Genomic DNA, 26,287 nt, shown 5'->3' on the forward strand with positions numbered 1-26,287 from the left:
CTACCTAAAGTAGACTTACCAATATTTTCTGGTTCACCTATGTCATGGCCTAAGTTCATAGAACAAGTACACTCGCAAATCCATTGTAGACCCGGAATAAATGATACTCGCAGGATGGACCTATTACTTTCACATCTTAAAGGCGAGGCTAAGTCACACATCCAGGGACTTGGTTACAGTGGTAGGAATTATGCATTAGCCTTACAAGAATTAAAGTCTGCTTTTGGACATCGTGTTAAAGTAGCCAGAGCCGTATTAGACAAAATTATAAGCGGACCGCAGATAGCACGGAACGACCCAGCTGCGTTACGACATTTTTACGTTTCTGTAAGAGACAGCATAACTACACTTCGTCAGATGAACTACATGTCGGACATAATGAGTAGTGAAATATTATTAAAGTGTATCAAAAGACTTCCAACTGATAAAATTAATAGCTGGAACGAATTCTCAAAACGAATTGTGAAATTACGTGATCCCACACTAATTGACATGCAGGATTGGCTATATGAGCGCGTTAATGCGGATATGAATCCATACGCAGCCACGTACACAAAACAAGAATCTAATCAAAATAAACACAGATCATATTCACATGATCATTCAGTTAAATACAAAACTTTGAACAACATGGCTAAGAAACCTGCCCCAGTTACGACCAGTACTACTAGTAAGCAAAATTCTACAAGCCAAAGTCTATCATCGTCTGATAACCGTGTGTCAGCACCAAACGCTACAAGTACCAATGTTATTCCCAGAAATAAATGTGTATTATGTGCAGAGTTACATTACCTATACAGATGTCCAGTTTACATCAATAAGTCTGTACTAGAGAGACGCAAACTTGTTGAAGATAATAAGTTATGTGAAAACTGCTTAAAGGGAACTCACAAACCGGATACATGTTTTTCTGAAATCTTATGTCGTGAGCCCAATTGTCAACAAAAGCATCACACTACATTACATTTAAACAAATCTAGTGGTCATACTACGCCAAAATCACAGATTATGTATAAGATGCAATCAAAGTCATCACGAGTCTGTTTCCAAATAGTCAGAGTACTAATATACGGCCCAAATGGACAATGTGTCAAAACGTACGCCCTTCAAGACACAGCTAGCGAAATAACGATCATACGAGAGTAACTGGGTCAAGAATTAGGACTTAAAGGTAAACGCAAGTTGCTAACTATTCAGACTATCAATGGTGAAACATCACAACAATCATCTACGGTATCATTCTCGCTCAAATCAGCTGATGATGCGCTTGGTAGTCTAATTAAGGTAAATGAGGCCTGGATGGTTTCAACTGATATATTTAAATGCTCACCACAGATAATTAATCCGGAGTGGAAACATCTCACCGGACTTGGACTTTTGAATGTCATGCAAGAAGAGGTAAAACTACTAATAGGAGCCAATATCCCAGAAGCTCATCTTCAACTCGAATCTAGATCCGGGGACACTGATCAACCCATAGCCATTTGCACTACCTTGGGATGGTCTCTCATGGGGGTGGCCGGAAATAATCCTACAGATCCAACAGTGAACGTTAACCTCATAACTCGCAGTTGCAGTCTGGACGAGCAGATGACTCACTTCTGGAGAACAGAGTCCTTTGGTATTTCCCACAATGATAAAATTGCTTTATCGTCTGAAGATCGGAAGGAATCTCTTTTGATGGATCAGAATACACGTATAGTCAACGGTCATTATGAAGTTCCCATGCTATGGAAAAACCCTAAAACTAAACTTCCGAACAACTACCCAATGGCAGAAAGACGTTTTCAGTTATTAGCAAAGCGTCTAGCTCGTGATGATAACCTAAACAATTTGTACAGCAAGACCTTAAACAGTTATGTAGAAAATGGATACGCACAGAAGCTTACCAATGAAGATGTATCTATTACCTCTCCTCTCACTTGGTATATACCTCATCACGGTGTCATCAACCCAAATAAACCAGGCAAAGTACGCCCAGTCTTCGATGCATCTGCTACTTACAACGGGACATCACTTAATGATAACCTCATGTCCGGACCGGATCTCCTTAACAACCTCTTTGGAGTTCTACAAAGGTTCCGGTTATATAGTGTCGCCATCGTTGGTGACGTTGAGTCGATGTTCTATCAAGTTCCTGACAAAGATGCCCAATCTCTTCGGTTCCTGTGGAAGACTGATATATCAAAACTTGGTCCACCTGATGCTTACAAAATGAATGTGCATATATTCGGAGCAGCCGATTCACCAGCCTGTGCGAATTATGCTATGAGACGAACTGCTACTGATAATAAACATAAATTTAGTAAGCAAGCTATTGACACTACTCTTCAAGACTTCTATGTAGACGACCTACTAAAGTCAGTAGAAACGACCAAAGAAGCTATTCGCATCTACCAGGAAGTAACTGAGCTACTGAAACTTGGCGGATTCCACCTCCACAAGTGGATGTCTAGTTCGACCGATGTACTCGACTCCATTCCTGAATCGGAACGAGCAATCACTACCCTTAATCTTGATTTAGATGACATACCCTTACAACGAGCCCTTGGCCTAAAATGGGATGTGTCACAAGACATCTTCATCTTTAATCCACAACCAAAGGTTACACCCACTACCAAAAGAGGGATTGTTAGCATCGTTAGCTCAATCTTTGACCCATGTGGATATCTCTCCCCATTCACATTAAGAGCTAAAATCATCATACAAGATATTTGGAGATCTAATAATGACTGGGATGATCCACTTCCTCCAGATATTGATGACAAATGGAGTTCGTGGGTACGTGAACTGCAACATCTTTCATCATTCAAGTTAAACCGTCACCATCTTAATTTCTCTTCAGACGTCCGCTTGGTTGAAATGCACATATATGCAGATGCCTCAGAAAAGGCCTTCGGAAGTGTGGCATATTTACGATACTCAAATATGTCCGGAGACATAATCTGCTCATTCCTGGCATCTAAAACTAGAGTAGCACCAATCAAGCCTGCATTATCAATTCCAAGACTCGAACTTCAAGCGGCAGTTCTTGCAGTGCGACTTTGGTGTTTGCTGAAGGATGTATTGTTTTTACCACTTACAAAGGTCATATTCTGGACTGATTCCTCAACAGTACTTCAATACCTCAACAACCATACGAGGCGTTTCAAACCATTTATCTCAAATAGGATAGCAACTGAAAATTACCAATGGCGTTTTGTACCCTCAAAGGATAATCCTGCAGATTTCTGTTCTCGTGGGTTACCTGCATCGAAATTACGGTTGGACCATCCTTGGTTCAACGGACCAGATTATCTTCATCGTCGTGAAAAGTTTTGGCCAAGTCAACAAACACAACATGATGAAATCCCAGTTAATGATCCTGAGATCAAAGGATCTTCAGTCATGTTTACAACCACCAAAGAGAATAATCTTCCAAAGGACACCCTTCCTATAGTTCAAGTTGGAAATATATTAGAAGCTAAAAATTTCTCAACGTGGATAAAACTCACTCGAAGAACAGCATGGCTACTTCGAGCTATCCGGAATTTTCTTGTTCCCATCAAACGATTGAATCTTATTCCCATAAGAAACGACAATCTACTACCAAAGGAATATGAACACGCTTCACGATGCTGGATTCGACAAGCTCAAGAAGACGAATTTCCTAAAGAGATCGCATGTCTTGACGATCATCAAGAACTTCCACACAATAGTTCTTTACTACCATTAACACCTCTCTATGATGGAACTCATCTACGAGTTGGTGGTAGATTATCCAGATCGAAAGAACCACTCGAAACAAAGCATCAGCTAATTTTACCTCATGGACACAAGGTCACCAATCTACTGCTCCATGACGCTCATATCAAAACTGCCCATGGTGGAGTAGAACACATAATATCTCATACGAGACAGCAATATTGGCCTATATCTGCTCGACGTGCTACCAAAACTGTAATCAACAACTGTTTCTACTGCAAGCGTCGACGCAGCTCACCGATGGTACCAAGAATGGCTGATCTTCCCAGCTGCAGAATCGATTGTATGACTGGTCCATTCCATCATACTGGTATTGATTATTTTGGTCCGATGCTCGTTAAAGTTCGTCGCAGTAATGTCAAACGCTGGGGATGCATCTTTACATGTATGACCTACCGAGCAGTTCATCTTGAAGTTGCAGACTCCCTTGAAACAGATGATTTCATCTTAGTTCTACGTAATTTCATTGGTCGCCGTGGACACCCTAAACATATTTACAGTGACAATGGCACAAACTTTGTCGGGGCGAACAATGAACTGAAGTTAGCCTTAAACGAATTGAACAAACAACAAGTCACCAATTTTCTAGCACCAATAGGGATCGAATGGCATTTCAACCCTCCATTAAGTCCACATTTTGGAGGTGCCTGGGAAAGACTTGTACGCTCAACCAAAACAGCTCTCCAAGCAGTTATTGGTAACCTCAATGTTTCTGAGTCTGTACTTCGAACATCACTTATCGAAGTAGAAGCTGTGCTGAATAGCCGTCCTTTGACGCATAACAGTTCCGATTCTAATGACTTTACAGCTCTCACGCCAAATCATTTCTTGATCGGAAGAGCAGAAACAACCTTCTCACCAGCTGTTGTACACGACAAAGAAATCAACAGCAGAAAACGCTGGAAACAAGTACAGGTGCTTGCTAACCATGTATCAAAGCGTTTCCTTAAGGAATACCTACCAAATCTTACCTTACGCCATCGATGGACAAAGGAAAAACCAAACCTACATGTTAATGATTTGGTTCTTATGGTCGAAGACAACCAACCTCGTGGTAGTTGGCCACTTGGTCGTATCACCGCTGTTTACCCAGGAGAGGATGGTCGTATACGAACTGTGAAAGTCGGAACAGCCCACGGAATTTACATCCGTCCCGCTGCAAAGATCTGTTTGTTAGAAGAAAACATCTAAAGACTCGAATTCTCTGATACTTCAAAGAACATTTGAATATCAAATATTTCCTTAATCTTAATTAATCTTTATAGTCCTATTTCAGTTTAACTACTTGTTTGACTCTGTCAGGGGGGTGGCGATGTTCGTGTTTACTCTCTTTAAGGCCTTGTAGCTTATTGATTATCGCTGTGGTCTTGATCCACAAATTATCCACAGTTTATCTCCCTTTTAGTATTACAACTTCCGGTGCTTTTCTAGAAAACTTCCTCGTGTAAAAATCATAAACAAACTGAACTAAACAGTAACGGTGAACTTTCCTACATGAATTCACCGAGAAAAACAAATTAAACAAGGACAATTATGATGTGAAGGACACAGTATTTATTTATGCCAGTGACAATACCTGCATTATTATGTTCAGTGAATTTCATATCCATAATTACTTTTTTAGTGTATTTCTCTAAATGTGTAAACTGTGTTGTGTACTTACTAGTGTAGAACTAATTTGAACAAAATTAAACTATACGTCTTGAAATCTCGCTTTTCTCTCACGAATACCTGGTTAGTGAACCAACGCCATGCTCACTGACCCACCGCCGGTCGCGAAGAAAAATCTTTTAGATTAATAGAACAAAATTAAGTGATTGTAAGTGGACCTATCAAGAGCACCCCCCCCCCCCCCCCCCCAAAAAAAAAATAAACCCCCAAAATCAAAACACTATTCAATTTTAAAAATAAAATGTATTAACTAAAGGAATTTTTTTTATATCTGTCGACATTATTATTGTGATGACCATATCGTTTTTAAAAATGTAGCGCTGTCTTTTATGTCCAAAGTCACACCCACTTACAAGACATTCAGCATAAAATGAAAAAGCTCTAACTTCGCAATAGCTTGGAGCTTCATCTAAGGTCTTATTACTAACAAATGTCGCTTAGAAATTGACGTTTGAGATGCCCGTATAACTTAAAATTAGGTTTTAAGAAGATGTTAGAATACCAATTGATTTCAAACTAACATTTTAATACTCTCCTTTTTTGACAGACATTAAGAAAAACTCTGGATAATGCAGGCTTTAATAAAACTAAGATTATTGCTAGTGATCAAATGAATTGGGAAATTGCAGGCGATATGAACAAAGATGCTGACTTAAAAGATGCTATTTTTGGTCTTGGGTTAGTAGCCAAATATTGATTTCAAACTAACATTTTGTGCTTTTATTTTTTGACAGACACTAAGGAAAACGCTAGATAATGCTGGCTTTAATAAAACTAAAATTATTGCTAGTGATCAAAATGGATGGGATATTGCCGGCGATATGAACAAAGATGCTGAATTAAAAAATGCCATTTATGGTCTTGGGTTAGTAGCCAAATATTGAAAACGTCACTCCTGTGCCTACCGCTTAGTCTACGTAGTCAACATTTTAACTTCAAGCAGATAAAAAAATAAACAAACCAAAAAAAAACCAACCCCAAATCGTTTCATGCTATTTAAGAAAGATGATTTCATCATTTCCCGATTGCAGGTCGCATTATCCAGGAACAAATTCTACCCCAGAAGCTGCTTCTTTGAATAAACCATTGTGGGCATCTGAAGATTGGGGATGTCCTGATGAAATTACAGGTCCAGGTTGCCTGGCACGAGTGAGTTAATAGGACAATACGACAGAACTTGCTAGCAATGTGAACATTTTTCATCGGAACACAATCGTGAGCATTAAGAACCGGGAGTAGTATCAAATTTAATATTTTCATTTCAGATCTCACTACCCCGGTACGAACTCCACGCCAGAAGCTGTTGCCTTAAATAAATCGTTATGGGCATCCGAAGATTGGTCTTGCGTCGACCCTATCACTGGTCCCGGTTGTCTGGCACGGGTAAGAATATAAATCATTGCCGAAAGAATTATGTTCTGGTGTGTTTTAAAGGTCGAGAGCTTAGTACTACCGGATAGCGTCAGCCCAAGTGTTGTATCAAACGTAACGCCTTGCTGGTGGGGCAAGAAAATAAGTCCTAGCCAAAAGAATTATGTTCACATGGCTAGAAGTTTTCGTATGGTTTAAAGGTCGGGAATGGACATTAATATTACACAAAGTATTGCTCGGGACATTTTAGCAACTTAAAATACAGATACGCTATCCCGCACGTGCATTTCTATGAAATCATTGCGCAACTCCAATATTTGTATAAATGATGTACGACTGTACGTTGTATGACAAGGGAACATTGCACGTCCTATTTGAATATTTTATATCCGTGGAACATTGAATGTTTTATATCCGTGGAACATTGAACGTCTCATATTGTTTTTCAGACTTTGAATCAAAATTACGTTAATGGTTATATGTCAACGTAAGTTACTATTTTCTTATATCCTTTACAGTTTTACTGGAACCATTTCCAGAAATACATTTAAATTTAAACGATAATTTATTATAGATTACCATTTCTATTTTTCGGACAATGTTCTTGGTTATTTAACATTTAATTAATAAAAAACCAACAAATTATCAAAAGTAAGAAAATCCGATCCGATTAAAAAGAGGCCCATCAAAAGATGTTTCCCAACACTTATAGGTGACACCGGTTTCTTGGTTTCTTACGATGCCTAACGGTGCGAAATTTTCAATTCATCATCGCTATATAAATACTAAACGAAATTAAACCATTTTCAAATCATATTCCTATTACAGATTCAGCTAGCCAAATACTGTATTCCAAATTCATTTTATGACAAACAGCGGCTTTAAGTGTTTTCTGAAAAGGGTTAGAGACAGGTTCATCTCATATAAAATCCCGTTCAATCAAATTTATTTATATTGATTCACTTTCTAGTACAGTGATATGGAATTTAATATCAAGTTATTATTATGGATTACCATGGTATAATTCTGGTATTATGACGGCATCTGAACCCTGGTCTGGTCATTATGTAGTACCCGCCAACGTATGGGTGACAGGTAAGAAAAGTAGTAAAAGACAAACACCAACATCCTAGATAATTGAGACGTGTTAACGCCCCACTGTTAGGCGCGACCCTGAATTAATGAAGACAGGCATATGCCATGCAGTGTGCTAGGGTGTGGGCGGTGGGTGGGTGTTGCTGGGGCAGCGGCGTTTCTATCTACGCTTCATGGAATTTTAACTGTCGGGGGCTCTTTTACGTGCACACGAACGAGCACACGCTGGACTTTGTTTTTTTGTTTTGACTAAATGCTTATTCCTGGAAATAATGCACTTGTCACAGACTTTGTCAGACACTAATTTTTCTTGTGCCTGTCATTATGTTCGTCACATATTTGCCTTTTTTCTGTGTTTGTATTGATGTTATAAATTAATGTCCTACACTATGTTAAAAACCATACATACTAGTTCAGTATTGCCTGATCTCATTATTTCTCAATCTGATTAAAATTCGTTTCGTGTTTCTGTACTTTCGATGGCCTCCACAACACGAAGATCTGACCGGTTGTAGTGGAAGAATGACGTCAGACATGTGATTAAGCGATCAGCGTGTTCCGTACATCACACACCAAGTACTCGAAGTAACAGACCGTTTCATTGGCTAATCCCTGACACCAACCAGAACGACTGTTATATAACAACTCTTCCAGATCATAGTGTATTAAAGACAAGTAAAACGAAATTTTGAATTATAAAAAAACGAAACGAAATAGGATCTGTGCTTTTATCACTATCAGATTGATTATTGAAGCATTATGTTATTTTCGCAGCTCACACCACCCAGTTTACTGCTATCGGATGGAAATATTTAAGTCATGGAAATGGTGTTGGTAAATTAACCTCGGGAGGTAGCTATGTTGCATTAATGAGTCCCGATGAGCAAGATATCACAATTATTATAGAGACTTTGGTAAATGTTTAGATATATCGAACTATTTATTGTTTCAATGTCTCTTAGTAACTGGACTGGAAATACAGTGTTCACAATTCTATGGAATACAATTATACTGTTTTTTACTGTGCAACGTTTCAATTAGAAATCCCTATCTGTATCAAACAAATGATCCAATTATAAAAAAAACTTGTTGTTTACATAGTGTCTCATCAGTTTTTATTTAGCTGTGCATCATTTGTTTGGCAAATACGCTGGGTAATTAAGATCAATTGTATTCCATTCCATACAATTGTGTCCTCTAGAGAATAACTAGGTCATTGCAACCTCAAAAATGAACAAATAGAATAAATCTACCAGTTTCATTTTTCTTCCTACAAAACAAGTGTTTTGAAAACCGAGGATGACAATTTTTGTCCGAGGGGGAGGAAATGCTGCTAGTTGGCCTTGCTTAGAGCGCAGAATAGTCTGGCGCTGGCTCTGGTTACAGCCCACAATTTCCCCGTGCAGAAATATTGCTTGGACGCCTTTGCAAATAACAGAAATGGTGTGTTAGGAAAGAAAATTCCATAAATTGACCACGCATTTTATTTTATATTTGTCTTGTTATTTGGATATATATCTTCTTTTCCATTATTATAACCCTGGGTGTTAAACTTTCTTTTAAAAAAACCTGTTTTAGAGTACAAAATATTTTAAAATACCGATCCTATATTGTGCTTTTAATTTTCAGGAGCACGACTTCTCGATATGCACCCGTCCACCACTTGCTCCATTTGATGTGAATGACCAGTCAGCTTTGTTTGAACTAAAGGGTGTGCTGGTAATTGAACCTAATTAATATTAATCATTGTTTTTTCTTGGGGAAACGCCCTTAAGATAAAAGCACAAGGCTCCGCCAATTCCAGTGCGGTAGATATGAAACTTGGCATGCTTGTTCTTTGGGACACATCGATTGACGGACATGGATTTTTTTTATATGACTTCACAATTCCAAGATGGCTGGGATGACGTCATGGTCAATTCCTGGTTCATCATATTGTTAAAAACGATCGTTTATCGCTTATTAGCTAACATGCATTTTTGTATTTTTGTAACATTCATGAAGAAATATTGATTTTAATTTTCATTTCTATTTCAGCAAATTTTTCTTATTGGACGTCTGATAATATTTTGTAATTTTAGGGTCAAAAATTCAAGTCTTTGAACACGTGGTATAGTCGAATGGCAGCTAATGGAATGCCCCCTACTCTGTTCCAGCAGAGAAACCCAACCCAGGTATAAATCTAAGATATAAATAAACATATTATATACCGTGCGTTTACTTTTGATAATGCAGCAATTTGAAATTTAAAAAGTTACAAATATAACTCAAATGAAATGAATTAAAAAGTGTTTTAACGTTTAACATCCTACTTTTCTGCACCAACCGGGATATTGAAGACCTCTATAAGCCATGCATTGTGATATAAGAAAATGTTGCTCAGACATTAACGCTACGGCCTACTCTTTTTTCGAATTCCAATTGTCAATTGTACCATCCGAACGACTAGGCGCTGTTCTATGCCAGACTCCCGATCTACACCCCTGACAAGGGGAGACCAAGCCGGACTAACTCATCCAATAACAAATTGTAACCGGAAGTTGTAATCATCCCCTTTCAGGTAAACAATGGATCAGTTTATCTTTATCTGGGAAGAGATGAAGTGTGGACACTAACAACTCTTCAGACTGGTTTTAAGGGAAGCTACCCAAATATACCGTATTCCAGACCATTTCCTCTTCCATATATAGAAGATTTTGAAGGTTTGTCAAGACATGTTGAAATTTTTGAAATGTCAATTTAAATTTGGTTTAGATGATCTTACAAAATATGAATTTCCAGGAATTCTTTCAACGGAATTTCCCAAATAAGTAAAATCCATGGTTTAAATATGCGGACTTTAGCTCATATAGTGGTTCTCAGATTGCCAGAAAGTATAGAAAAGGCTATAAATCTCGTTAACACAGTGTTCATATCATTTGTGAGACTAACAAATCGTTATTTTACTATGACCACATGTGCAATGCGATGGAGGCGAATTTTGCCCTGGCAGGGGCGGTTTCGCCCATTCTTCATCGGATTGCATCTATCACGGTTAATTTACGTACACACCAACGTAAGTTTGAAAAAATAACGAAATTCTTCTCAGAGCACGCCGGGATTCGAACTCGGGGGGTTCTAGTTGATTTTCCAGTAGTCTCAATGCTCGACCAGCACGCCCCTCCTCCATCCCCAAATTGCTTGAAATACTTGACATATCTTTTATTTTAAGTTTGCCATATGTGGTGTGGACGTAAATCCATTGGGCATCCTCGCTGAAGGAATTCCCACCAGGCGTCGCTAATAAAAACACGGTTCTGCGTGACCCTATCGATGGTAAGAGAACCGTATTTCGACGTGTCAGGGTTAAGTTCCATATTAACGACAAAAACCAACAGTAGTCAACACACCAGTTCGTAATGAATGTACAGGAAAACAATGTTGTAAGGTGAACAAAGAGGTCATGTGGGACCGTCTCCGCCGTATGGTGTCATCAATAAATTATGCCCCTTTATCCCTAGCGAGGACGCCCGTTATAGTAGTTTTATTGTAAATATTTTTATTCACAATCTATTGATTCGTTTACAGATTATGAAGTTGGGGCGGAACCATTTAATTTAGCTCAACAAGTTGGATCGTTTGAAGTAGACGAAGTTAACAATATAAAGTTTATGAAACAAGTTGTTTTAGAGGAGCCCGTCCATTGGTTCTGGTGTAAAATAGATACGTACAATACGACGCTAAGTGTTATTGGAGATTATAACTGGTAAGAAACTATATAAGTATATCAGTACCGGCCTTAAGAGGTGTGTCAACCGTGCACTTAAACATAGCTAGCAACTTTTGGGCGAATATTTAACAGAACATATAGAGGGCTACGGTGGTTCAGTTGGCTCGCCAAACTGGAGGTCCCGTGTTCAATCCCTGCGTTGGCGGAATAAGTTTATCGGGATTTTCCGGCGTGGTTCCCCATTGTTGGTGCAAGTGAAAGGTCCCTTGGTAGTTGAAATTCGATATAAGCGTAGGTCCCTCAAAGCACACTGTATGGCGTATCTCCGTCTTCATTAGCACAGTCGGAGCAGAACAGTAGGACACTAACCCCTATTTCATATCTTTTTTAACAGAAAATTATTATCGACGGCCTAATCGAAGATTTTTATTTTTCCTTTTGGCCTTTCACTGCCCATTTTTCTGTTTTGGGTATAAATGTTACTGTCTTTATTTTTAAGGCAAGATATCCGTGCTGACGTTGCTGTAAAATTAGAAGGAGAAAACACAACTGATTCGGTTTTCCTTTCAGTAAGAACAACAGCTAGTGGTTGTCAAGCAGACACAGAATCCGGACTTTTCTTGTTTTTCTTTCCTAAAGAGCGACTCTATGTCTTGTCATCAGACTTTTGTAAGTTGATTTGAATCGATTAACCTATGATTTGAATCGATTAATCTATGATTTTAATCGATTAATCTATTATTCATCTACGATTTATGTTCGTATACATTAACTCAAAATACTCGTAAATTATACTCTTTGAGGATACTTGAGGGGTTAATTCAGCATCTGAACTGAAGTAAATCAGGGGACCAAACTGTCTAAACACGCTAATTATAAATGATAGATAAAGACACTAACATAGTTACACTGGCCAACATTCAGACGTGTTTATTATGTCTTTATTAAACACACGGCTACCCATGGAGATGAAGGGTTCGATGTCCTGTATAATCGTTGGACTTCACTGGCATGATAAAATGACACGAGGAATAATATGAACATTTATAAAAACATTATGTGCTTGATATGTTAAATTAGAGATTGTAATTAAATGTTTAAATGTCAACCCAGTCAGCTTGATAACAGGAATGGACCTTTCCGTTTAAATTATGTTATGTGAGATCCGGAACCGAGGAGATTTTTCAAACAACTAGTGATATTGGTTTCAACTGTATCTAATTGTGTCCCGTATATTTTAATATCTAATTATGTACCGTGTATCTATGTATCTAATTATGTCCCGTGTATCTATGTATCTAACTATGCCCCGTGTATCTATATATTTAATTATGTCCCGTGTACCTATACATCTAATTATGTCCAGTGTATCTATATATTTAATTATGTCCAGTGTATCTATATATTTAATTATGTCCAGTGTATCTATATATTTAATTATGTCCCGTGTATCTATTTATTTAATTATGTCCCGTGTATATTAATATTTTAATTTTAGTGAGGAAAACTGTACTGGTATCTGGAAACGTTACTACTGTTACAAATAATTGGGATGTTATATCACTGGAAGCAAGGGTAGGTCTGAATTTATCAATTTATCAATTGAAACATATTATACACACAACACTCTGAGATTTCTTATTTTATTCCAGTATAATTAATATTATACCTATATTTCGAAATTGTTTTCGGTTGTTTATTTGTTCCACTGCATTTAGTCTTTCTACACTGATGAAACCAAAACCTTGTCAATGCGGTAAAAGATTGCAACTGCAGTCCTTGACGACTTATGTCTAGTATTGCAGCTAAGACAGAGGTGCCTATCATTGAGACAGTGGTGAGCAGCGGCTTTGTGATGCCCTAGGCCAACTCTCTGCACGCTACGACAATGCGGAATAAATGCCACTGTTGTGCACCACGCCCTGTTTTATTCTCAGATTGCTCATATCTCGGTTATTTTTCAACGGATTGTCTTCGGGTTTTCATTTTTGGATTCTTTGGACGAATCCCATATGGGCTCTAACTGACGGTCTTTCGAAATTCGGAAGTTTGCTCGAATAGATTTGGCATCAAAGATTTGCTAAAGTACCCTTCCTCATATTTTCCGACATTCAAGATGACGTATCTTCATCACTATTTGAGGTATCAAGTTGGTAGGAATACGGAACACATCGACGCCTTCAAAATGGCATTCAAAAATTTTGCGTCCGCTTCCGGAAACTTCCGGAAATTACCGAGCCCTTCCGATTTTTTCCGAACATGAATAGTTGTCTACATTTTAAAAATAGATAAAAAATGACATATGGTGGTGTTAGCCCCAGATATTATCTTTCATTTTCAGAGATCTTGTTCCATAACATTTTCAACCGTTTGGCCGCCATATTGGATTTTACAAAAAATCTACAAATCAGTATTCAGCCACCATTTTGATTCCGATTTTCGAAAACTTTTATTTGTTTCGAACCTACTCCAAATGGCAAAAATCCTTAGGGAGCCGAATTTTGAATTTTGATTTCTATCTGGTGACCTAATCTTTTAATGATGACCCTCATGTCTACTAACAATTAATATCAAAAAGTTTGTTCTTGAAGTATAACTTCCGGTTTTATTAAGAATTCAAAATGACAGTTTTTTCAACTTTAATAGGTATTGGATCTTACTATACTCAATAATGCATGGTGAAACTTGATTGTTGACGTAACAGGGCGTGAACTGACGTACCGAAACACGTCAATACTCTTTGGAGTTCTATTTTATTGCTGTATTTTATTTTGCAGGGAGATCATGTATGGGGAGCAATTAATCAAAATATGCTATTCAACATTACAACACCCATATCTATAACAAATGGTTGGGTTGGCTTGGGATCCTATCCCTATGGAACGGCTTACTTTGATGATTTGCACATAAATAAAGTTTAATTTACCGTGGAAATAATAAAAAGATATTTGGTTGAAATATTGTGTTTATTTGTTTTTAAGATGGTGGGCTGTGTTTAACATCTATCCGACAGAAACTAGGTTATATCTGGACAAACATTTTGTACCTTTTTATTTCGCGTGATTTCCCCTTGTCAGTTGTGTAGGGTGGAGGAGGACCTGGCAGCTATCTAGTCGTTCGAATGAGACGAAAACCCGATGTCCTGTGTACAATTGGCATGCACGTAAAATATCCCTTGGCAGTTGGAATTCGATATAAGAGTAGCCAGTAGCGCCGCTGTAAGGGCACAATTGTCCTCATAGCACACTACATGGCGTGTGCGCGTCTTCTTTAACCCAGTCGGAGCAGAATAGCAGGACGTTAAACCCCTTTTTATTTCATTCCACACTTTTATTTCAATAATTCGTTTGCGCGTAAGGGTTTTTAGTAGTGGGATAAACCCGGAGAAACCCATGAGGTTGGGCAGCAGGACTCAATAGCAGACCTTATGATTTAAGTGTCAGACCATTCGGCTACCCCACCACCCAAAAATACTAGAAAAGTATTGACCCCAACTAGATGTTACATAACAACCCCATAATATCTACTGTTTGAGCGACACTTATTGTTTTAGTAGTTTAGGTGCTGTGGGTGGAAAACCGAGTCCTTTAAAGGAACAAACATTCGAAAGGCAAAATGTATCAAATTTCAATTTTTATCTGGGGCATTCACAATAAATAATCTAGAACATCCCACTAGCATCCATATGGCTTTTCTTATCTAATCTCCCTTACAGTACTGAGTACACTAGAACGTAATTTTGGTAATATTATACTAGTTCCATAAAAGAGATAGCATGTTTGACTGCGTGTAGAACAAACCCGTGCAATTCCCGAGAGTCCAACAAATTCCGACTGATTCCGATCTAGATTGATTCCTGTTGCAAATGAACCCGAAGGTTTAAATATTCTAGCAGAGACGATACCATCATCATTCAGTCAGTAACTGGAGCACCTACAGACAAGATATTAAGACAGAATTGCGTTATATACCAAAACAAATCCCTTCTGTATGAGACTATCATACGCTTGTGCGTAGGGTTTATTTGGCAGTGGAAGGAAACCGGGAGACCCGGAGAAAAGCCACGAGGTTCGACAGGCGACCTTACTCCTTATAGGGGAATCGAAACCGGTTAGAAAAGAATAGCGCGACTATAAACCTTATTTCGTTTTATTTCATTGTGAAACTGAGACGACAATGACAGCGTATGCAATAAATCCAATGCCAGATTTGTCTACAAGTGGATCCTAGGCCAAACGCACCCAATTTACCCGGTGTACACTTCGAACAAAGTTATACGCTGGCACGCTGTGCGACAAGTTAGTTTCAGTAGGCCCCCAGATACCCGCACTATCTTTAATATTTCTAACTGTCGTGTGTCTGTTTGTCTGCTCAGGGATGGCGGCTTCATTAGGGCTTCCGGTTTCGGAGTTACAGGCACAACTGGAGGCAGACCACCATTAATTTCCCCATTGACTTCAATGTTAATTCTGACCTCTTTGCCCAACTCCAATTTTTCCCAAAATTTTCGTTGGGCTGAATGCTTTTCACTACAGACAGAGGAACAAATGGTCATGTCTTTGCACTAAAATTTGTATGAGGTTGACCACCAAAATTTTGAGATACACAAACTTGAAGAAGCATACTAAAAACATGTAACTAGTTGCCTTACATATCGCCGTAGCCAACCTGATAACCCTGTTATCCTTCCGCCTCAAAATCATTAATATTTACCAAAACCTGGCAGAAAATGTTAATTCAAACCCTCTTCGTCTATTCTAGACCAAAAAATCAACAAAAATGGGCATGCAAAAGGGGAGAAGAGAGAGAGAGAGAGAGAGAGAGAGAGAGAATTGCTATAAATAGGTGGTACCGAGATGGTGAAATTTAATGGTGGTCTGCCTCCAACTCGGGCAGCACAGGGTTATCCACTAATCTTTAACATTTGACCTTCATTGCACTATTCACTAAACATAGATCTTTAACATTTGACCCTCATTGCACCAATCACTAAACAGATCTTTAAAGCGATAGTCACATATTTTCTAAGAAAATTAAAACATATTGCTTAAAGTTACAATTTCATATTTTCTAAGAAAGTCAAAACATAATTATTTCTATGTCTTTTGCTCAATAGGTTGTCAACTCACTATTATACGATCATAGGTGTCATTCTCACACTTAAAACTCATTTACACCGGAAATAATACCACAATTACCTCCTAATTACCTCCCTTGTTTTCTATTCTCCACCATGGAGTAGCTATCCTCAAACGTTTGAATTTGAAAAGGAAAATGATATTTTTGCCAATTTCTCAACTGGCAATAGTGAATTATAGGATTAATAGGATTATTCTTTAACAAGGTAGGACTGTTTATAGATACCATCTATTTTAAGGCTTTATTTTAATAAATTTTAAAAATATAACTTAACAATATGAAATTGCAACTTTAATAGGTTGTCAAATCACTATTATACAATCATAGGAACCATTTTAACACTTAAAGTAATAATAACACCGGGAATGTAGCATATCGACCACCCAGGTTTTCTATACGCTCCATGGAATTGGTAAAGCTCAACGTTGATGTTTCAACTTGAAAATGAAACTTGAAGGTGCTAATTTCTCATCTGAAAATCGTGAATTACAATGTATAGAAATAGGTGTGTGCATGGATTCCGTGTATTCCTAGGCTTTATTTTAACATATTGTAGCACATGAATTTAAAAAATACAACTATTTCTTTAATATTTGACCTTCATTGCACTGATCACCAAGATAGATCTTTAAGATTTGACCTTCATTGTACTGATCACCAAGACAGATCTCTAACATTTGACCTTCATTGCAATGATCATCAAAGATAGACTCCTTTTTCTTTATTCGTATCTAATCTATAAGTAAAGACTGATAAAATATTTTCTTGTTCTATTTTAATAGTCCTGTATCAATGAAGTAGTGTGTTTGGGTGTGAAATGGAAGTATTAATAAAATTACTTGTTTTAGATCTATGTTGTATATACGGGATCAATGGTGCAAGTTATAAAATTGATAATAGCGTTGGATATGGCAGAACATTTGATGGTATTGGCGCCATTAGTGGTGGAGGGGTAAGGCGTACTTTTAAGTGTAAATTGTTGACATTCATCCATTGTATATGTAGGTAAAGATTGGTTAGCCGCGGTAAGTCAGTGAGTAAGGGGCTAGCTCCATCCCGGTATTCATTATCAGTGGTGCAGGACGGAAAGCGGATTGGAAGAAAACCGATATCCCGTTTATTCGTTAGCGTGCACGTAAAAGAACCTATAAAACTTTGAAGACGTGAACTTTTTATTGATCAATCCTTAGTTTGAATGTTTCAATAATACGACATTTTTATTTTAATACAGGCAACATCTAAATTGTTGATTAACTACCCAACAGAGCAGAGATCACAGATACTAGATTATCTATTTAAGGTAAAATATAAAAGTTTGTTCTTCTGATTTCAAATTGCATAATGCAATTGCTGTAATTCCTAAACAAACACATCATATTGTCATGGATTTCACTTTGTAAAAATACAATAAAGAATACGAGTAAACACCTAGATATGCTTAACGAATTTTGTCGTGTTATATTTATTAAAAATTATCCTCGTGATCATCCTTTCTTTCCTAGAGTCGCATCTTCCGGGCGTGCAAACTCTTTCTAGCTTCCCCTGTCATATAGGCTTTGTTTTTGGAGATCGTCGACGGAGACGAACCGCTCTCGCACCCATCTCGTCATGCCGCACCCAACTACTAAAGCAATATACGTTGCAATCAATATATTCTGATAACGGGGTTGACTTTGGTCCCGTGTTGAAAGCAGCGTCACTGGGGAAACTTTGATTAAATGAGTGGACGACCAGAGCCTGATTACCTGTGACATTTACCTGTAATTTTCCCCAGTAACGCTGCTTTCCACACGGTACCCTAGTTTGCGGGGGTCAATGCTCTAAATTCTATTGCAATGATTATTTTTTTATATGTATATTGTAGCCAAATTTTGGTGCCTCTTTACAAATATTCAAGGTGGAAATAGGTGGTGATATACAAAGTACAGGTATGTTTATTATCATAATGTTCAGGTGTGTTTATTATCATAAACTATAGGTATATTTAGTATCGCACCATAAAGTACATGTGTGTTTATTATCATACCATACACTACAGGTATGTTTAGTACATTAAAGTACAGGTATGTTTAGTACCGTGACGGAATTAAATACTAAAAGTACAGGTATGTTTAGTACCGTAACGGAATTAAATACTAAAAGTACAGGTATGTTTAGTACCGTAACGGAATTAAATACTAAAAGTACAGGTATGTTTAGTACCGTAACGGAATTAAATACTATTTTTAGAAGTATAAAGGATAGGTATGTTTAGTAACCTAAGGGAATTAAATATTTTACATATCAATTAGTTCATCGGGTTTTTTTTATAGTATAAAGTACCCGTATGTTTTGTATCTTAAGTACAGGTATGTTTAGTACCTTAAAGTACACGTATGTTTAGAACCTTAAAGTACACGTATGTTTAGTACTGTAAAATAATTAAATATTATTTACATATTAATTAGTTAATCGGATTTACTTTTCATTTTTATTTTGATTTTGTTTATTGTTTTGAAAAATGAAATGACAACCGTCATTGATCACTTTATGTCTATACAAAAAATTATTTTACGTGTAGATGGAACAGAAGCATCTCACATGCACAATAGTTGGGATGAGAATTATAATCGTGGTTATGAATGGTGGATGATGAAAGAAGCTAAAAAGGTTGGTAATTTTTCGTATCAATCCATCATCAAAGCCCCTGTCCCGCCGGCCACAATTTAGTCACGATTGACCCTGAATGGCCAGCGATATCCACTAACGTAAACCATTGTTAAACCATCTGAGAAACGGCGGACTACAACCTAGGATAACGTTTGAGAGAACAACAGAGAAGCTTTGGGTATTATGTTCTATCGGGCAGCTCTCTATACTATATTGTTGTAGTGTCACACTACAAACCTCAGAATGCCTCGTTCGGCATTTTTGTCCAAACGTGGCAAAAACGTATTAAAATTTTTGCCATAATTTTGTTTTTGTTTTTACCACGTTACAACGTGGCAAAATTGTGGCAAAAATTTTATTAGCACGTTTTTGCCACGTTTGGACAAAAATGCCGTACGAGGCGTTCTGAGGTTTATAGTGTCAGTGTCGTTTTATTTTTTTGACAATTTTTATAATTTGACCGCTTAAGCATAGACTTTATTTTTATTATTAACTGGTCGCCTTTTCTTTATAGAGGAATCCAGATATTAAACTGTATGGATTACCATGGGGATTTCCAGGATTTTTAAAGGACGCTTACGACAGACCGTGGGGTAATATACAGTCAACAGCTGATTATATAGTTAAATGGGTTAATGGAGCACATGTGTATCATAATCTCACTATGGATTATATAGGAGTAAGTATAATTCAATTCAAGGATACTGTGAGCATAGCAACTATGAAATAGGTAACAATACAAAGGATCATAACACCATTTTTCGAAATTGCCAGAAAAACCTTTCAAATGAAAATGTCCACATGTCTGATCATTAACTACATTTTTATTTGAAGATTTGGAACGAAAGCCCCTACAATATAACTTATATAAAGGTAAGCAATAATATTTTATTTCTTTGTGATTACCAAATTAATGTAAACAACGACCATAACTTGTCTTTATTTCTATCAAGAGAACTGGCCGTCGCCCTTATGAGTTCGTTTCGTGTAGGATGCTTTCAGAATGTAGGGGGTTCTAGTGTTTAGACCCCCTCGCCTCATTCTTAACCCTAACCTCACACCGTTAGCTTATCAAACTATCACAGGATTGCCCTTTTTAACGTCTGTAACCGAAACGTTTATGACTGAAAACAAATTTTGAGCTAAATAGGAAACAAACCGACAGTCACATTGACTGCAGAATGAATTGTACTTTCTGAAAGTAATTCTTGAAATTTTGTTTATACAGACACTAAGGAAAACTCTAGACAATGCAGGTTTTAATAAAACTAAGATTATAGCTAGCGACAATAACTGGGATATTGTTGGCGATATGACCAAAGATGCTGAATTAAACAATGCTATATTTGGCGTCGGGTTAGTATGTTGAATTATAGAAGCTTAAAATCTGTTGACAGACACTAAGGAAGTCTCTTGATAATGCTGGTTTTGGTAAAACTATGATCATAGCCAGTGATCAAAATGGTTGGCATATAGCAGGTGATATGGACAAAGATGCTGAATTAAAAGATGCGATTTTTGGCCTCGGGTTAGTATGTTGTAATCTAGAAAAAAAAAAGCAGATAGAAGTTTAACTGGCTGTAAAATTGTGATATATTTACATGACTGACGAAGCATACCCAATACAATCATGAGATGTAACAAACAAACATGTTACACACTAACTCAGACTGGGTGTACAAATATCTGACTAATGTCATCACTTCCATTGTTTCGTAGTTAATTTTCCATCTCGGGCAATATACCACATCCCCAGTTTAGTACCCGTTTCTCATATGGCACGTTATGCTAAAGCACAATCTGATTAAAATACAGATCCTATTTCGTTTCGTTTTTTTTAGTTCAAAATTTCGTTTTACTTGTCTATACTACACAAGGATATGGAAGAGTTGTTATATATAACTCGCGTTCTGGAAGAGAGAGATTAGCAAATGAAACGGTCTGGTACGGAGAGTTCTGGATGAGAGAGATTAGCAAATCTCGTATGCCGCTCGTATGACCCCTGACACGACCTCCCACTACACCTGGTCAGATCTTCATGTAGTAGAGGCCGTCGAACGTATAAAAAACGAAACGAAATATAGATCATTTGACCATGGTGTTCTGGAATGCGAAAAGCTATTAACATAGAACTTATACAATTGCAAATTGTTGACATCTGCACTATTTTTCGAATATTTTTTTTATTTGATATAATAGACCATACCAATTTGATTTTCTGTTCTTCGAGAACACATATAAAAATCTACCGTCTTGTTTCTTCGGGAAAAATACCTATTTAAAAAAACAAAAGTACTTGGTTGCACCGTTCAAAAGCTTTTAGTTTGACATTTTTAAGTTTTGAAATTGTAAACAAAACATCTTTCACATGATTCAAGTAGCTATATATTTATCAAGATCCCAAAGAACAGAAAACCAAAGTGGTGTGGCTGCCTTTTAAATGTTTCATATAAGTTTATTTTGTACCATATTCCACCTTCAGATCCCATTATCCAGGTACCTACTCAACCCAGACAGCTTTCACTCTAAATAAACCATTGTGGGCATCTGAAGATTGGGGGTGTCCTGATGAATTGACAGGTCCAGGGTGTTTGGCCAGAGTGAGTTTAGTAACATTCTAATTTATTCCAGGTCTCATTATCCAGGAACAAGTTCAACCCCAGAAGCTGTAAATATGAATAAACCACTGTGGGCATCCGAAGATTGGTCTTGTGTAGATCCGCTAGTGGGCCCTGGTTGTCTTGCAAGGGTAAGGTCGCGTAAATGTAAAGCGAATGTTCTGTCTTAAGATTGAAACTTTGCAAATGTTCAATAGCGAACAACAAATATATTGAGTGAAATTGATTAAATTGGTTATACAGGTGAAGCTTAAGTAATAATAAATGATGCTGTATAAGTTCCCATAGCTAATGGTTATGATTTTATTTTTGTATTTTCAGACTCTGAATCAAAATTATGTGAATGGCTATATGACATCGTAAGTTATTTTTGTCATAGGTTTTATTTTTTATAGCAGAACTGGCTAATGTACACTGCAATTTGTGAAAGTTAACACATTTATTGCTTCAAAATCATAAAGTGAAATTTTAGTCGATACCTCCCTTGGATGAGTTTTCAACCCAGGTGGAAGCGTGCGTAGTAGTAGTAGTAGTAGTAGTCGCCTTTGAAAATAGAAGTTGTGTCAGAGAGTCCTATTTACTTAAGATTTTGATTTTTTTTCTAGTACAATAATTTGGAATATAATATCAAGTTATTATTATGGATTACCGTGGTATAATTCTGGTATTATGACGGCATCTGAGCCCTGGTCTGGTCATTATATTGTTCCCCAAAATATATGGGTGACAGGTAAGTCCGTTTTACCCATTTCATCCTAAAATTAATAACATAGTATAAACTTATTCTCAAATGACATTTTTCTGCTAGGTTTTATTTGTCTTTTGGCATTACCACTGCCCCGAATGCGTTTCAATGCTTAATGTAAGAACTGAGTGTTGCGTAACTAGTGTAGCAAATATGGGTAGAATCAAATGGCACGAATATTGACATAAATCGGTCTATTTTCAATTTCATCTGGTCAAAAAGCTATTCACTGAAAGGTATCTGCTACGAAAACTGAAATTCACAGTTTCTATCATAGTTCATATACAGCCACAAATATTTACAATAACCAACGTGCCAGTTCACCAAATTACCAAACTCTCGTGAACAGAAACCTAATCTTTGAAAAGTATATACTCATAAAACTAAGACCGACATGAATATTATCTTTCTCAGCTCATACGACCCAATTCACATCTATTGGTTGGAAATATTTAAAACATGGATATGGTGTTGGTAAATTAAATGAAGGAGGTAGTTACGTTGTATTAATCAGTCCAGATGAACAAGATTTAACTATCATAATAGAGACATTGGTAATAAATATATTTGTATTGATTCCCCCTCTACCCATTTCTAAAACGTAATGTCACTCTTCTTTCTTTTTTTTACCTTTTATTGATTACAAAATTTAATTAATTGGAAATTTGGAACGTTCAGTCTGTGTCTGTAAACATCTTTTTATATGAATGTATTTTCTTTTTTAGAGCCACGATTCTTCGATCTGCACACGCCCACCACTGGCACCTTATAATGTAGTTGCTGGACAAACAGCAACTTTTAAACTGGCAGGAATCCTGGTGAGTAATAGAGAATTAAATAGCTAGTGTTCCAAATAAATTAAAATTGGTTTTACCGGCCTGTTTTTCAACACGAGTAAATCTAATGAAGATGGAAATAGGTTATTTGCTCTGAAAGCCGCGCCATGACCTTTTCTTCTTTTGATTTCCATCTGTTGGGATCTTTAACCTGATGTCGATGGTATACAATGAACAAAAGGGTGGACCCTAGGTTATCGTCCCATTCGAACGACTAGACGCCTTTCCTTGCAAGGTCCTCCGTTCTGCATCGCTGAAAAATGAAATCCAGACTGGGCAATCCCAGTATGTATTTTTTATTTAATGAAATTCCATTCGTTCATTTTCAGAAACAAAGATTTACGTCATTGAATACATGGTATAGTAAAATAGGTTATTACAAATTTCCTTCTGTTTCATTTGAAAACAGAGGACCTTCAACGGTAAGAAAATCATTAATTTTATTATTATTTAGAGATCCTTTCTCTCTCTGGCTTGTTTTAACCTTATCCCATTTCTAATTCGTCATATATTTGTAAATACTAAACGGAATCGAGCCATATTTGATCTAATATTATTTCTGGAGATTCAACTTTCTGAGTATTGTAGTTTGTAAGAGATTTATTCTTGGTATTAAGAAGAGCAACGGCAAATATTTATTACTAGTTATTCTCTGATATCAAGAGTCCAGTTTATGACTGAATATAGCATTTGGCCAGATACTATCCAGACATATTTACATTTTTGACCGCTGTAAACGAGATAAATAAATTATTTTATAGATACAAAATGGCTCTTTATCTGTATACCTTGGAAAGGACGAAGTTTGGACTTTGTCAACTCTTAAGTCAGGTTTTAAGGGCAGTTTTCCATCAATACCGGGTTCCAAACGGTTTCCACTTCCATATATTGAAGATTTCGAAGGTAATCTTTGCATATAGATTTATAATGCCAACTCGGCCAACAGATTGAGTTTGGTTACTGGGTAGTTTCTATTTATGTACATACAATTATCATTATTGTTTACTATTGCTTCCTGGGAAACGTGCTAGGAGAGCCAGGTGTGTTTGAGAGGCTAGTCCAGTACATGGTGGAAATGAGGGGGGGGGGGGTTAGGATTCGAGACCTCCATTCCCACCTGTTAGAGACACGTCAATTTACGTTCTTACGCTTTCGACACAAAAGGCGATTGCATACACCCACACCAGACTGAACATGTACCTGCTACCATTGAATTAATTAGTGGTCTAATGCCTGGGACCAAACGTGGTTTGTATTCGTTTCCCTTTACATTTAAAATTATCACTCGTGGTCACACCAATTTTATTGCCTGATCTTCCGGAACACGTGTTCAAATTTTGCTGACTAATTTATTTAATAATAAGACTAATTTATTCAATAATAAGACTAATTTAAAAACCAAAGGTGTTTGGATGTACTTTTCAAAAGCTTTTAATACCAGATTTTTTAGTTTTGAAATTTTAAACGCCTTTCATATAATCCGAGTGGCTATTTATTTATTAAGACCAGGAAGAACTGAATATTAAATTAGTTGAGCCTAATCCGTGGCAGGTTCCCAAGCTTCTCGTACAACTTTGAAGTTTATACATGCTTTTAGAATTATATCTTTGAAAGTATTGTATTTTGATATATATATTCAGGCTATGAAGTTGGAGAGGAACCATTTAATTTAGCTCAACAGGTTGGATCGTTTGAAGTAGACCAGGTCAATAATGTAAAGTTTATGAAACAAGCTGTATTAGAGACACCCGTTCATTGGTTCTATTGTCTAATAGGCACTTACAATACATCTTTAAATGTTATTGGAGATTACACATGGTAAAGAATACTAACACCTTTTTTAATGTTATAATGTGCTAAGAACATATCGGGCATATATGAGCTTTTTGACCAGAGGTGGCATTAAATTAATGAGGGCGGGGGGGATCAAACTTTGGATAGGGTTTATTCCTAATGATAAGCCGAACAACCCCAGGATAAATCCCCCATATATATTGTTTTGACACAAGGTTTCATTGACAGAGGATGCAGATTGTTAAGTGGTCGTACACCAATTATTGTGTTACTGTATTTATGTTTAATATAGTCCTTTTATGTAATATAGATGATGTTACTGTATTTATATTTAATACTGTCTTTATATTTAATACTGTCTTTATATTTAATACTGTCTTTATATCTGTATTTATATTTAATACTGTATTTATGTTTTATACTGTATTTATGTTTTATAATGTATTTATGTTTAATACTGTATTTATGTTTAATGCTGTATTTATATTTAATACAATATTGTATTTGTATTAAATACTGTATTTGTATTAAATGCTGTATTTGTATTAAATGCTGTATTTGTATTAGATACTGTATTTGTATTAGATACTGTAATTGTATTAAATACTGTATTTGTATTAAATACTGTATTTGTATTAAATACTGTATTTGTATTAAATACTGTATTTATATCAAATACTGTATTTACATTTAATATAGATGATGTTACTGTCAAATATTTAATACTGTAATTATATAAATACAGTATTATTTAATACTGCATTTATAATTAAAACTGTATTTATAATTAAAACTGTATTTATAATTAATACTGTATTGATATTTAATACTGTATTTTTAATTAATGCTGTATTCATAATTAATACTGTATTCATATTTAATATAGATGGTGTTAGTGTATTTGTATTTAATACTG

The 26,287-nt window shown here is 36.5% G+C and overlaps 2 protein-coding genes across 2 annotated transcripts in view; both read left to right on the forward strand.

Moving 5' to 3' along the window:
• LOC126815298 (galactocerebrosidase) overlaps positions 1 to 14,515 on the forward strand; it is a 33,628-nt gene extending 19,113 nt beyond the window's left edge. Inside the window, exons 7-18 of the mRNA XM_056099948.1 lie at positions 5,963 to 6,093; positions 6,681 to 6,798; positions 7,236 to 7,273; positions 7,757 to 7,881; positions 8,656 to 8,795; positions 9,511 to 9,600; positions 9,963 to 10,055; positions 10,442 to 10,583; positions 11,449 to 11,626; positions 12,090 to 12,259; positions 13,089 to 13,165; positions 14,368 to 14,515. Coding sequence (XP_055955923.1) covers positions 5,963 to 6,093; positions 6,681 to 6,798; positions 7,236 to 7,273; positions 7,757 to 7,881; positions 8,656 to 8,795; positions 9,511 to 9,600; positions 9,963 to 10,055; positions 10,442 to 10,583; positions 11,449 to 11,626; positions 12,090 to 12,259; positions 13,089 to 13,165; positions 14,368 to 14,511 — 1,446 coding nt within the window. The 3' untranslated portion in view covers positions 14,512 to 14,515. The remainder of the gene's footprint in view (positions 1 to 5,962; positions 6,094 to 6,680; positions 6,799 to 7,235; positions 7,274 to 7,756; positions 7,882 to 8,655; positions 8,796 to 9,510; positions 9,601 to 9,962; positions 10,056 to 10,441; positions 10,584 to 11,448; positions 11,627 to 12,089; positions 12,260 to 13,088; positions 13,166 to 14,367) is intronic.
• A 3,031-nt stretch (positions 14,516 to 17,546) lies between these two features.
• Positions 17,547 to 24,258, forward strand: LOC126815295 (galactocerebrosidase-like). Its single transcript, XM_050540862.1, has 14 exons — positions 17,547 to 17,681; positions 17,961 to 18,029; positions 18,594 to 18,657; positions 19,290 to 19,378; positions 19,893 to 20,057; positions 20,213 to 20,251; positions 20,776 to 20,906; positions 21,861 to 21,978; positions 22,318 to 22,355; positions 22,602 to 22,726; positions 23,156 to 23,295; positions 23,467 to 23,559; positions 23,907 to 23,999; positions 24,223 to 24,258. The coding sequence occupies exons 1-14, from the start codon at positions 17,547 to 17,549 to the stop codon at positions 24,256 to 24,258; spliced, it is 1,335 nt and encodes a 444-aa protein (XP_050396819.1).
• The last annotated feature ends 2,029 nt before the right edge of the window (positions 24,259 to 26,287 follow it).

The sequence above is a fragment of the Patella vulgata genome, chromosome 3, assembly GCF_932274485.2.
Source record: "Patella vulgata chromosome 3, xgPatVulg1.2, whole genome shotgun sequence".
Lineage (NCBI taxonomy): Eukaryota > Metazoa > Mollusca > Gastropoda > Patellidae > Patella > Patella vulgata.